This window comes from Lutra lutra, chromosome 9 (genome assembly GCF_902655055.1).
Source record: "Lutra lutra chromosome 9, mLutLut1.2, whole genome shotgun sequence".
NCBI lineage: Eukaryota > Metazoa > Chordata > Mammalia > Carnivora > Mustelidae > Lutra > Lutra lutra.
The window spans coordinates 26,140,098-26,154,998 of NC_062286.1; the positions used below are offsets into that span (position 1 = coordinate 26,140,098).

The following is a 14,901-nucleotide window of genomic DNA, read 5'->3' on the forward strand; positions in this document are numbered from 1 at the left end:
GTTAAGTTAATCAAAAGTTACATGTGGAGTTTTGACTATGCACAGGGTTGGCACCTCAACCTCAGCATTCAAAGGTCAGATGTATTTTATGATTATAAGGTAGTAGGCCTCATTCTAAAATGGATAATATATGCAAAATACAAAGGTATATTTATAGAAGAATCTTGATAATATTTTAGAATATTTCTTGAGTTTTACTTAGGGTCCTATTTATACAGGTGATGTGAAAGAATGTATTCTGATTTTATGCATTCTTAACGGATTATGTAATAGCTAATATTAGTGGGGCACCTGGGTGGCTCAGTTGTTAAGCATCTGCTTTCAGCTCAGGTCATGATCCCACGGTCCTATGATCAAGCCCCACATTGGGCTCCCTGCTCAACCAGAAGCTTGGTTTTCCCTCTCCCACTCCCTCTGCTTGTGTTCCCTCTATTGTTTTGTCTCTCTCTCTCTGTCAAATAAATAAATAAAATATTAAAAAAAATACTCTATTTAAAAAATAGCTAATATTAGTAGTGGTTCATTATTTTTTCCTCATTTAAAATCTGAATCACTTGTTACTGTTTCATATTAATGGCCAGTAAGTTGCTTTTATGCAACTCTGCTTTTGCAGCATGGAGACAAGTATCTTCTGTTTGTGAGTTTTCTTAATCTCATGTCCATTGTGGAAGTACTGCATAGGGTTGTGTGTTTATATAGCTGCTCTAATTGAAATTGAAGTAGCAGCTATAATTTTCCATATGACTATTGCCTTTTAAAAATTGACTTACATAGCATAAAACTTGTCTCTTTAACAGGAAATGGAAAGGTCAGTAGTTGCACAGCTGCCGAAGGTAGTTTCACATCTCTCACTGGACTTCTAGAAGTTGAACCCTTGCACTTTACTTGTGTGTCAACTAGTGATGGCACCAGAATAGAAAGGGATGATGCAAGTACGTTTACTGGTATATACCTTCTTTTATTATTCACTCTTTTTATTATACATTTTATGTTGAAGTAAAAACAAAATGATGTGTAAGTACTTAAATATCAGTTTATATTATGTGTAAGAGCCTTTCGTGTTACGTTAAATAGAAACTTACTAATAGGAGGAAAAAAGCAAAAGTAGTTCTTCAGATTTTTCTATGTTCGTTCATAGTTTTTTTTCCTACCTTCTAAAACACTGTATTTTTATGTGTGTGGATTTTTAGAAGCCCTGTAATTTGGAAAATATCTAACACAATAAAAGGAAAAGGAAAAGTACAACAGACTACATTTCTTTTACCTAGCCTCAACTCTCCTCAACTATTGGCCAGTCTTATGTGTATGTAGTTTTGGCATCATAATGTTACTTCTTGCATTTAAAGCTCATAATATATAATATCTTTGAGAAGGTTGAGAAGAATGTAGAGGGAATATTATTTTTCCAGATATTTTAAAGCACATTTAGATATACGAAGTAATATTTCAGTGTGCTGAATATGTCATAGTATTGGTGTTTTAAATGAATCATTGGGAACTCTTGTTTTTTTATATACCTTCTTTTCTGTGATTTTTTTTCCCTTCATGTCATAGGATCAGTATTTATAATTCTGTCTTGACATAAATAATGGAAATTGTTATAATTAAAAATATTAGATATGGTTTTATCTTAATTTTACAGTCACAGAAGAGTTTGAATAGTGTCTTGAATGAATTCTGCCATTGGTGGTTTTGCGTTTTGTGGATTTCTTTTTGTTATCTTCAACAGTTTAACAGAAAGTATAAACATTTAGCTTGAGAAGCTACAAAAAATTTAATCTTAAGCAGGGTTTTAAAAGGAAATTATCAGTTTTTCAAGTGCCTTATTCAGAATCACCTTATACCTTCTAATTATGGAAGTAACCACTAAGTGAAATCTTTGGCTTATGTAATTTACATGAGAGTTTTCAAATAAAATCTAATCTTTCTGTTAAATAAGGATGCCAAAAGGATGAAATTTTGTGTTTGCTCTCTTGGACTGTTATAGTCATTTTGTAGAGACATACATGTATACTGGAATAGAAAAATGCATGACAAGAAATTGAACTTTCAGAGAACTTTTTTGTTATAAATCACACTCTTTCTTGGAACTGTTTTGAAAGTAAGGGTCTAAAATTCATGTGTTTGAATAAGTAATGCATTTAGAAGGTATGAAATTTTATAACAAATGTAAGAGGTTTGTAAAAGAGAAGTATTCCTTCACACTCCCTTTCCTCTCCTATAAAGCAAACAATGGAACCACCTTCTTTTTTTCCAAAGATATTGTTCCTATACCTGCAATCCTATCTGTATTTTGCCTGCACTGAAACCACCACCAGGAGAAGGATTTTTATCAGATGTTAGGGCAAAGTCTTGACTAGTGGTCATAGGGTGCTAAAAGGTGACTGTAGTCTCTTAATTTCTTACTTACTTTTTTTGAAACATGTTAATTGTGAAATACGATGCTCTTATGAAAAAATGCAGATAACAATTATATAACTGGCAATTTATGACAAAACAAACTGTCCATGTGACCACCAAATCAAGAAATAATATATCCAGCACTCTAAAAGGTATCTTCATGTCCCCTTCCACTTATTTTTCTTTTGCTCTCTAAAAGATAAACATTGTCCTCACTTTTAGAGTAGTCATTGCTTGGTTTTTGTTTGTTTCATTGTATAAACCCTTAATTATACATGTCTGATCTCTGGTTGAATATAGCCTTTATAATATAAAACTGCTTTTATGTATTTTTTGATCTGCCTTCTGTTCAGCATTATGATTATTAATTCATTTAGAAACCAAGGAGTTAATAAAGACAGAATCTGAGGAACACAATTAGCAAATATGCCCAAATGATAGAGTACACTTCACCAATAAGTGAGGAGTAAACAATTATTGTCATGTATTCCTGCAATACTTAAAAATAAAAACTTATCCTCTGCGATTCCTAACATAGTATACAAGACTGATAGAGTAATTTCTGACACTACAGCAATTTAAATAAAAATCAATAGCAAGATAACCAGAAAATCCTCAAACATTTGAAAATTAAAAAGTACATTTGTTTAATGTTACTTCCTAAAGTTGAATATATGGAAAACCTGTGGAACAGCACATCAACTTCTACATTCATCTCCAAGAAAATAGTATATCCAGTAGCACGAAAAGCATCACAATGGAACAACCCAAATATCAATCAATAGTATGCTAATGAACAGTAGACACACAAATTTTGCTTTATTCAGACAACAGAATCTTAAATAGCAATGGAAAAGAAACAAGTAACTGCATGCACTGATACAAATGAATTTAACAGTCATAACACTGAACAGAAGGAAGATCAAGTAATTAAATCAGTAATTACATTAAATGTGAATAAATACTCCAACTGAAAGAGTATCAGACCAGATTAAAAATATTACAATGTTTTTATGTTTCATCCATTTAGCATGTACTGGTACATCATTCCTTTTTATGACTGGATAGTATTCCACTGTATGGACATACCACTTTGAAAACAACTTCTATATGCCTTCTCTTGTTTATCTGCTGAGAAGTTAACAGGCATTTGAGTTGTTACTTCTTTTTGTCTGTTAAGCTAAATACTGCCATGCAGCAAATTTGTGTTCATTTTTCGTGTTTTCAGTTCCTGAGTATATACTTATAAGTGAAACCCACCATTTTTCTTCTTGTAGTTTTTCTTAAAGCTTCTGTGTCTTTTTTATGTCCACTTTCCCCCCAGCTTTATTGAGATACAGTTCACATATAATACTGAGCAAGTTTAAGGTATACAGTGTATTGGTTTGGTACATTTATATATTATAAAATGATTACCATCATAGCATTAGCTAATACCTCTGTTCTGTCATGTAATTATGAGTTCTTTTCCTGTGGTGAGAATATTTAAGACTACTCTTACCAACTTTCGGGTATATAATACAGCATTATAGTTACCATCAGGATGCTGTACATTAGATCTCTGTATTTCCATTTCAATTTTAGAATCAACTTGACAATGTATATACCAAAAAGCATTTTTTTCTTAAGAATTTGAATATAAATCAGTTCAGGAAAATTGGCATCTTAATATTCAACCTTTTACTTCATTAACATGGTATATTTAGTATACTTAGGTCTTCAGTTACCCTGGGAGATGTTTTTTAGTTTTCAGTGTTGATGTTTTTTTTTTTTTTAAGATTTTATTTATTTGTTTGAAAGAGAGGCAGTGAGAGAGAGCATGAGCGAGGAGAAGGTCAGAGGGAGAAGCAGACTCCCCGTGGAGCTGGGAGCCTGATGCGGGACTCGATCCCAGGACTCCGAGATCATGACCTGAGCCGAAAGCAGTCGTCCAACCGAGCCACCCAGGCGTCCCTCAGTGTTGATGTTTTGCACATCTTTTTTTTTTTTTTTTTTTAAGATTTTATTTATTTGATGCAGAGAGAGAGAGAGATCACGACTAGGCAGAGCAGCAGGCAGAGAGAGAAAGGGGGAAGCAGGCTCCCCGCTGAGCGGAGAGCCCAATGTGGGGCTTGATCCCAGGACCCTGAGATCATGACCTGAGCTGAAGGCAGAGGCTTAATCCACTGAGCCACCCAGGCACCCCTGCACATCTTTTTAAGATTAATCCCTATTTGATTTTTTAAATGCTACTATCAATGATACTTAATTTCATTTCCATTTTTTTTGGTTGCTGGTGTATAGAAATACAGTTGATTTGTGTATATTAATCTCATGTGGTGATACTGCTGTATTAGTTTACTCATTCTGATAGCTTGTAGATTTTTTTTTTTTTAAGATTTTATTTATTTGTTTGTCAGAGAGAAAGAGAGGGAGAGATCACAAGTAGGCCTAGAGGCAGGCAGAGGCAGAGGGAGAAGCAGGTTCCCTGCCAAGTAAGGAGCCCAATATGGGACTCGATCCCGGGATGCTGGGATCATGACCTGAGCCGAAGGCAGCCGCTTAACCAGCTGAGCCACCCAGGCGTCCCTAGCTTGTAGATTCTTAAGGACTTCTCATAGACAGTCATGGCATCTGTTAAGAGTTTTACTTTACTGTTTTCCTAATCATATCATTTAGTTCTTTTTCTTGCTCTTTTGTGCTTTCTAGGACTTCCTATATGATACTGAATAGGAATGATGGTCATAAGTCATTTTTATTTTGTTCTCATCTCCATTATTTTTATATCTGGTTTTTGATGCTCCTAGGATAAAAATAGAAAAAGATATTGAAAACTCAGAGTTGGCAAAAGATTTTAAAATTTTGTGGTAATAGGGCGACTTATTTCTTTCGGATTGTTTATGTCTCTTATGTGTTTTTGGTGACTTAATTCATTTTCCCATTAGTATTATTCAAGCATTGGATTTTAAAGCTAGTGAAGGCACAAACTCCACATGGTTAATATTGAAAAGTACTTTAATGACCCAAAAAGTACAAAAACAATATCAGTGCTTCAGTAAAGTCTGATAATTCGCCCTCTAGAGTTGGAATTAATAGCTGTTTCTTTGGTGGACCATTTGATGAAGGGATGCATTTCATTTTGGGACACATAGCTTATGGGAATTATGATTGCTCTTTTTTTGACTATGCTTGTGTAGTTGAATTCTTAAAAGTTGAATGAGTCATAGTATGGGTGTTGTATAATAAGTGTGTGTGTGTGTGTGTGTGTGTGTGTAAGTTGAGGACACTTTTAATTGTAAGGCTATGCACAGTTTCATTTATTGCTGTCTTGTTGATTACAGCTTAATTTTTTTAATAGTTTTTTGAATCGTGGCGCAGTACAGCATTGTTAGATGTTAAAATAGACTGTCAGGTACCTGGGTGTTGTTTCCCGCCCACTTTTTCAGGTATTTATGAGCAAATGATTTCCCTCAGCTTTAGATTCATTACCTGTAAAATGGGATAACATTAGTAATTACCTGTGTGCCCTTGCAAAGATGAGATGAGTTGATGTAAGTTCCATGCTTAGCACTTTGCCTGCCCTACCATTGGCTTTGGTTCCACATGGTCCTTAGTTCTAGCTCTAGTTCTACCACTATGAGCTCTATAGGTAACTAAGGAACAGAGTTCTAGTATCTGCTTCTTAGAGTTGCTCATCTGTTGAATATGTAATTAATTAAAACAGGGTCACATGGTAATGCACACTAAACATTTGCTACTACTGTAGCAGTTATCCTTCCTCAATATAACTTTTCAGTAAACTTTCTATCCTATTAGAATATAAATGTTAATGCTGTTATTAAACTTGGCTTTTACTTCTTATTTTATGGTGACCTGTTTCATTAAGTTGTGAAATTAAGCTTTTATCTTAGGTTTTTCTAAAATGTTTTCCACAAATATTGGTAAATATTTAATGGGGAAAGCAAGAATGATTTTTTTTAAAGATTTTATTTATTTATTTGACAGAGAGAGATCACAAGTAGGCAGAGAGGCAGGCAGAGAGAGAGAAGGAAGCAGGCTCTCTGCTGAGCAAAGAGCCTGATGTGGGGCTCGATCCCAGGATCCAGAGATCATGACCTGAGCTGAAGGCAGAGGCTTAACCCACTGAGCCACCCAGGTGCCCCAAGAATGATTTTTATAATATATATTTGAGTAACATTGAAAAGGAAAGTCAAAGAAATTATTCAACTTACAGGAATTTTGTAGTCTTTAAGGGTGGTAGTGTTCATGGCTAAGCAGTATATACAAGAATTATTTGACATAAGTCAAATTGGGCTTATTTCTCTCCATATTAGAGTTCAGGGGAGCACTTGGTAGGAAACATTGCTTTACATATTCTGTCTAGGCTATGCTTTAAAATGAGGAAATAAGGTATCATCAGATTTTTTTAATGATGTCCTTATAACTGAAGGTTTTTTTTGGACCTTTTTGGGGGATGGAGTAAGGGGTATTGCTATAGGAGAACTTAGTAAAGCAAATTTAGTTTGTTATGCTCAAATTGATTGCTCTTGTTTTGTGTTTTTATTTTGGCCATATTAAATGAAATTTTTTATATGCTGAAAATATTTTTAAGCTCAACGATTTTTCTTTGATTTATAAGTAGTTCCCCAGATTCCCTAACCTTGAATACTGTTAGGATCAATCAATATGCTTTTACCATTAAGATTTCCCTTTGATACTCTATAGATTCTTATCTTTTAAAATGAAACTGGAGTTTTAATGTCAAAATAATATACTTGGAATATGTTTCTATGTGAACCTTTTCCTCATCCCTTTTCTCCTCCCTTGTCTTATGCCAGTGAGTTCCTTCGGGGTTACTCCTGCAGTAGGTGGACTGTCATCGGGGACAGTTGGGGAAGCTTCGACAGCCCTGAGTTCAGCAGCCCAGGTAGCTTTGCAGTCTCTCTCTCATGCAATGGCATCAGCCGAGCAACAGCTGCAGGTGCTGCAAGAGAAACAGCAGCAGCTTTTGAAGCTTCAGCAACAGGTTGGAGACTCTTTGGCTCTTTGTTCATGCTGTCTCTAAACTTCAAAAGCTGAAAAAGTACTGTAAAAAATTACCATTATTTTCGTAAAGGAAAGTAGGTTGACTGATCTGAGCTAATCATTTTCTACAAAAATGGAGGTAACGTCTTTGTGATATATCTAAATTAAAAAGCAAAACAAAACAAATTATTTGATAAACATCTGTGGGACTATACTTAATATTTTGGGGGGCAGTCTCTTAAGTAAAATCCATTTAGTCTCAATACTCTTGGTCAAACATTACAGTTAGCAGTTAGGATTTTTATGGATTGGAGATCCTGAAACATTTTAGAGATGAATTGAATTCACGTGATTAAAATTTAGTAATAAGGGCAGATGCTTCGGAGATTTCGTTGTGGTCTAATTGTGGTCTGTGTGATTGTAGGTGACATTATATTAGGTTAGGCACCGTGAGAATCTACCTCCTCTTGTTAATATTTTGCTTTGAGGAGAATTTTGTTTCCTTATTTACATTTATTTATTGTTCTTCCTTTCCACCTTTGCTTTGTGGAAGTCCTTGTTCCCCCAAGCACAGGAAATTATATATCAGATATTAATGAAGTCGTTAACAGTGAAGAAATACTCAGTTGATCTTGAGTCCATTTTTTAGTTTAATTTCATTTTTATTTAACTGAGATCTAGTTAATCAGACCATGTTTATCTTTGTATGCTCTTTTCCTGTGTACTGCTCCCCACAGTTTGTGCAGGCAAGACTAGTCTATATCTTGTGCTTTTACTTCTTTTACAGAAAGCAAAGCTGGAAGCCAAGTTACATCAGACGACGGCTGCAGCAGCTGCCGCGGCGTCGGCGGCCTCAGCAGTAGGTCCTGTTCACAACTCTGTGCCTTCCAACCCGGCGGCGGCCCCTGGCTTCTTCATCCACCCATCCGATGTTATTCCACCCACTCCAAAAACAACACCACTTTTTATGACTCCACCACTCACCCCACCCAATGAAGCAGTTTCCGTTGTGATTAATGCCGAACTTGCCCAGCTTTTCCCAGGCTCAGTTATTGATCCCCCAACAGTCAGTCTTGCTGCACATAACAAAAATTCCAACAAATCCAGAATGGTAAATTATTATAATTTTTAATAGGTGTTCACTTAGACATTTAAAAATATTTTAATGTATATGCTAACCTGAGAAGGCAAACTTTTCTTATACCAACTTGATACATCAACTTAGATTGTTTTATAAAGTATTATGGAATATACATCAGGAAATGGGACTTGTTAATATGGCATTACAGTTATTAGTTTATATAGAGCAAGAGTAATATCAATATAGAGTTACACTTTTTTCTTTTCTAGAATCCACTTGGTTCTGGCCTAGCTCTTGCAATTTCTCATGCTTCACATTTTCTTCAGCCTCCACCCCACCAGTCCATTATTATAGAGCGAATGCATTCAGGTAATATTTGCCTTTCTTAAAATATTTTTCTTGCCTAGCCTGTTAGCCCTTTGAGTCTTTGTCTGTAGTTTGATTTTCTTTTGCGAGTAAATCCCATCTGTTCCTAGGTAAGCACGTTTTACCAAGAATAAGCACCACATAAGGCTTAGCTGTGTGCTCACTATGTTGAACATAGGAGTGCTGCTGGGTAGGGTGGCTAAGTTTTATCCAGACCCTGTATCTGACCTGTATGTGAATCTTGCCTGTTGAGCTGGGATGGACAGAAGTGTCGACTTCCATTGTAGCTGCTCAGTTATCATGACACTGGAAATTACGCTTCAGTATTCCTAACACCAGCACTCTGATGTTGAAACTGTTTCCAGAAAATAGCAGACAGAATTACTGCTGATTTTAATAACTGAGTAACATTAATAACACTTCCTGGTCTCGATAATTCAAATTTTACCTAATTTTGTGGCCATACTTCTATGCTAGTGACCTGTGACTGCGATAGGTGCTTTCAATTAGAGCATGTTTACCTAGTAAACTATGGGCAACTTTAACCTTATAATCCTACCAAACTGTTAGTTCTGGGCATGGACTGCAGCAGAATTCAACAGAATCCTTCTGTGTTTTATAGCAGAGAATAATATGAATATAATGCATACTGTGTCTCCTTTATCGTATGAATAGTCGAACCAGATTTGCTTTACTGCTTCAGCCTGTTTCTTTAGAAGAGAGAGTTTTTTAAAACAAAAATTCTTAATGGTGTTTCCTGTTGAACTAATCCTTCACTGGTGTTACCGTTAGCGTCTGTAACATTTAGAATGTGACTAGTTGGTATGCAGTGTTATGGAATGTGAGCGGTTGTTTACACTGCAGTTTGCTTTTTAGCAGTGGAATTGACTGTAGATTATAGAATTATGTTCTTTGTTATTTAATGGTTTTTCTGTTTAGGAAAGTATTGGTAACTACCTTTTTCTGCGAAACCAACTCCATTGAAAATAGCATGGATTCTAGCAGTTTCGCTGGGTCCTTTCACTGTCAAATGCAGCTCTTAAGTTTATTAAGTGCTCCTCACCCCAACCTGGTGAAGAAGAAAAAGAATTCTGTTGTTAATGATTCTGTCTACTGTTTCACTAATCAGGCTTATTCTGAAGTGTGTATGAGATGAGATATGCAAGTCTGCTCTTTTTCTGTTCCTCTCAGATCATTTTTGCCTTTCGTTAGTGTGAGCATCTCAACCACACTGAGTGTGATTCGGGTGCTTACACAGAAGGGCTTTCTGCCTCTGTAGTGTGGCCGTTGAGAGAAAGCTATCAACTGCACTTGGTACTAAGTAGCTGAAGAGACAGTGATGTGTCAGTACCTGGGCAGAAACACTGTTTGGGATAAGCTGTGTCTCTCTTTATTGAAGGACCTTCCTGAGGGATTTTTTTAGTGGTAGTAGGTGACTTTGTGTGATTTCTGCCTTGTACTTTTACTTTACATTGTAACTGCAGTGTGAGATCTAACTCTGTAAGAAGATGAGTAAGGCTTGAGAACAGTAAAATCAAGCAGTACAATTTGATATCATTAATGCATCTATTAGGGCAATTTTTAGGAAATGACCAGATGACTGAAAAAGATTACATAGATACTTTTTAGAATTAATCCATGTACTGTTTTTGGTAATAAAGTTTTTCAACTCTAAAGTTTTAAATTAAGCTTGTATGTATAGTTGATTGCTGTCGCAATAACAAACTTACTCTTGTATACTTTTTCTTTAAGCCTTAACTAGCATGGATTGAGGTTTCAGAGAATTTTTGAGGGCTGCTTATTTACTTTCCTTCCCATCTGTTTGTTGTTTAATAAGTTGATTTCATTTTTTAAGATGCATGTTCCCAACTGTTTTTGTGAATGTATCTTTTGGTTAATTGCAACAATGGTAGTTTTTGTCAACTCTTGGTATCTCTCTCTGATAGGAGCAAGGAGATTTGTGACCTTGGATTTTGGTAGACCAATACTGTTGACAGATGTCTTGATTCCCACTTGCGGAGATTTGGCCTCCTTGTCAATTGACATTTGGACATTAGGAGAAGAGGTGGATGGGAGGCGACTGGTAGTGGCAACTGATATAAGCACCCATTCACTAATTCTGCATGATTTGATACCACCTCCTGTGTGTAGATTTATGAAGGTAAAGAGATGCAAGACAGTGAATTGATATGCTTTCCATGTTTCCAACAAGTTATGAGAGATACTCAAACATATAATTAAAAAGTGTAACTACTTTCTTACACATTGCTCCGAATTTTATTTTTGCAGATGGATGTGTATGTATATTCATGTTTCATTTTTCTCTTAATTTCAGATCACTGTCATTGGACGTTATGGGAGTACAAATGCCAGAGCCAAAATCCCCCTAGGATTTTACTATGGTCATACGTATATCTTGCCTTGGGAAAGCGAACTGAAGTTAATGCATGATCCTTTAAGGGGAGAGGGTGAATCTGCAAACCAACCAGAAATTGACCAGCATTTAGCAATGATGGTTGCTCTACAGGAGGATATACAGTGCAGGTTATTAGAAAATTACAGTATATTTTAATCTTACTGAAACCCTTTATTTTGTATGTCTTACATATATTTTTCAAGAAATATCTTTGCATAGATGTATAGAGAAGAACAAAAGGTTGGAGGACCCGACTGGCTCAGTCAGAGGAGTATGTGACTCTTGATCTTCAAGCTGTGCGTTTGAGCCCCACAGTGGGTGTAGAGATTACTAGAAATAAATAAACTTTAAAAAAGAAAAAGAAAAGGAAGTAGGAAGCTAGAATGTTACAATATTTGATAAATTACAATATTATGATTAGATAATTGACTTCATTTAGTACTTAACAAAGGAATAGTTCTTTTTAATCGTTGTTAACATGTTTTAGAGATTTAATTTTTAGTGTGCATTTGTACATATATGTAAAATGGAACATTGCAGGAATTGTTTTGTACATTTTTTATTCACAGGTATAACTTAGCTTGTCATCGACTGGAAACTCTTTTGCAAAGTATCGATCTTCCTCCTCTTAACAGTGCTAACAATGCACAATACTTTTTGCGAAAACCAGACAAGGCAGTTGAAGAAGACAGTAGAGTTTTTTCTGCCTATCAAGACTGTATTCAGCTACAACTTCAACTGAATTTGGCTCATAATGCAGTGCAGAGGCTCAAAGTAGCTCTTGGTGCAAGTCGGAAGATACTAAGTGAAACGTCAGATCCAAAAGATTTAATTCAGACTTCTTCCACAGAGCAGTTGCGGACCATCATCAGATACTTACTGGACACTTTGCTCAGTCTTCTTCACTCTTCCAATGGTTTGTATTTGGCTTCAGTTCTTTAAATGCTGGAAATGTGTTTGATACGATTTTGTTTCTTTTTCTTTGTTGTGTTAGTATTTGCTAGTATTGTTCATTTTGATATTCTTTCTGTGTGAGCACTTATGAAATGTGTTTGTTGGTTAACTCCTTTTTTCTCTCCCATATTTCTCCTTTTTTTTGTTTTAAATGGATTTTCAACTCGAATCTTCACTGTGGATGTGGTACATCATTTCGTCTGGCAAAATATTAAATATAGTTATGGTGAAAACTTAATAAATTGCTAACAGTATACTGTCATTTTCTAATCAAGAGCTATTTTTGGTCATTACACATGCACACACAGATATACACACTCAACTATCTGAATCACCCAACCCCACACATAAGAAATATAGTTGATTCAAATGCTAGCTTTTCTCCTCTCGCAGCATTTAACAATTAAAATTCTACATACAAAGAATAAATAAATGAATAGCAAAATAAATAGAATTATAATTGGTTACTGATTGCTGTTAAGAAAAAAGCGTATTTAGGTATGCTGATACTGATATTACAGCATACGCTTAAATAGGAAATTTTACTGTTTTCTGTTCTGTAATAGGACACTCTGTTCCTGCAGTTTTGCAGAGCACATTTCATGCCCAGGCCTGTGAAGAGCTTTTTAAACACTTGTGCATCAGTGGAACCCCAAAGATACGGTTGCATACTGGTCTTCTACTTGTTCAACTCTGTGGTGGTGAAAGATGGTGGGGTCAGTTTCTTTCTAATGTTCTTCAGGAATTGTACAATTCAGAGCAGCTTCTCATCTTTCCACAAGATAGGTAGGTCAGAAAATACGGAATTTTTATTAGTAATTTCTACTTTTCACAGAGTTCAGATTTTGAAATTCTGTGCATGTGGATTGATCCTGAGTGGTTAAATGAAGCACATCTTACCAGGGTTTGGGAATGCCCAGCAACGCACATATTGAGGAAGATTATACGGTGATACAATAGACTATATTTTTTAGTTTCCTGACTCCATCTGTGGAGTTTATAGATCTGTGTTTACAAGTATTTCCTTATAGATTATGTTACTTTATGTGTTACATGTATTCTTTTGAGACTATGATAAAATTTTGTATGGATATAGTTATGAAATATAACCAAGAGTTTGAAAAGAGTTAATTTTAACATTGTAACTCCAGGTATAAATCATGCTAAGAATCACATATCATATCATTTGTCTGTTAAATTTCAGTGTGAATTATTTTTTAAATGGGCAAATGGATTCATACTGGTATTTTATTTATATCTCTTTTTTTAGGGTCTTCATGTTACTTTCCTGCATTGGTCAGAGATCACTTAGTAATAGTGGAGTATTAGAAAGCTTACTTAATCTGCTGGATAATTTGTTGTCACCTCTTCAGCCACAGTTACCCATGCATAGGAGAACAGAAGGTATTATTTAAAGTGGTTGTCTTTAGTAAAACATAAGATTCCTATAAATACTGCTTTTATAAAATGGCTGGTTGTGAAGTACTTTTTTTAAATATTCATCGCTGTACACTTTGCTAACACTTTCATGCTCTAGACTTTTTAGAATTTAGAATGTAAACTTTCATATGACTGATTGCCATATGGTTATTGCTTTATAAATCTATTTTTCATTATTTGAATTTTGAACCTGGAAACTATCGTAACATGTTTTTTCTGTATTGTCATAACTAAAATCGGACTCTTCATTAAGTCTCAGTTTTAGGTATGGTTGCTTTTCTGGTCATTCATAATGTATTTCATCTGAGCAACAAAATTGTTACTGGAACAAAAGCTTTAAAACTTAGTTTATATATGATTAGGAAGTTGAGAGATTTTTTTTATTTAGTTACCTGGAAGTCTGAGAATTGGACCTTATACCTGTTCCCTAATTTATAAGTTATTGTCTCTTGGATTCAACCTATAATCAAGAATCTATTTTCATAACATAAAACATTTGTCTTCCATTAGATTCAGTGTGTGGCCACAGGTTCCAGTTCTGAGGCTTATTATAAGTAAATATTAATGTTAGTAATGATGTGGTATATTTTTAATTTATAAAATGTTTTATCTCATAATTATCTTCTCAGACTTCATTAGAAATCTTAGAGTCACCTGATTATTTTTTCCACTGTCATCTGTGTATAGGAGTACTAGATATTCCCATGATCAGTTGGGTTGTGATGCTGGTATCCAGATTGCTGGATTATGTGGCCACTGTTGAAGATGAAGCAGCAGCTGCAAAAAAGCCTCTGAATGGTAAAGACAGGGAGAGGTTTCTGACAGGTATCAGAAGTTTATAATAATCTGTTGGTGGGGATTTTGAGTGACTACGAAGTTGTTCCAGAACTGGCTATTGGCCTGGAGTTTCCAGCTGTATGTAATTTATGTAAAATATGAATTAATTTACTGGGAATCTGTTTAAGGATAAAATTTATTTTTGAAGGACTTTATGGACCAGCCCCTTATTTGAGCATGACTTGTAGTGTCTAGGTACAAGTATGTCTTTCATGAGGTTATTTTCCTCATGCTCATTTAAACACTTTTTAATGGCATACATGTAAGTGAATTTATGAAATATGTGAAGAGTTCTTTATGTTCTTTGAGTATAGCATGTCATTCTGTTTATCAATAAGAAGAAGTAGAGTTCTAAATGCGTATAAAGAGCTTTTGTGCTTAGATACAGAAGTTCCCAGATTGG

General features: G+C 35.1%; 1 protein-coding gene across 1 annotated transcript in view; it reads left to right on the forward strand.

The window, feature by feature from the left end:
* Positions 1-14,901, forward strand: part of BIRC6 (baculoviral IAP repeat containing 6) — a 237,681-nt gene that overhangs the window by 97,887 nt on the left and 124,893 nt on the right. The window contains 10 exon segments of the mRNA XM_047746606.1: positions 798-944; positions 7,218-7,405; positions 8,192-8,515; positions 8,755-8,854; positions 10,798-11,012; positions 11,187-11,395; positions 11,837-12,183; positions 12,788-13,007; positions 13,492-13,625; positions 14,349-14,486. Of these exon segments, the coding sequence (XP_047602562.1) occupies positions 798-944; positions 7,218-7,405; positions 8,192-8,515; positions 8,755-8,854; positions 10,798-11,012; positions 11,187-11,395; positions 11,837-12,183; positions 12,788-13,007; positions 13,492-13,625; positions 14,349-14,486 (2,022 nt within the window).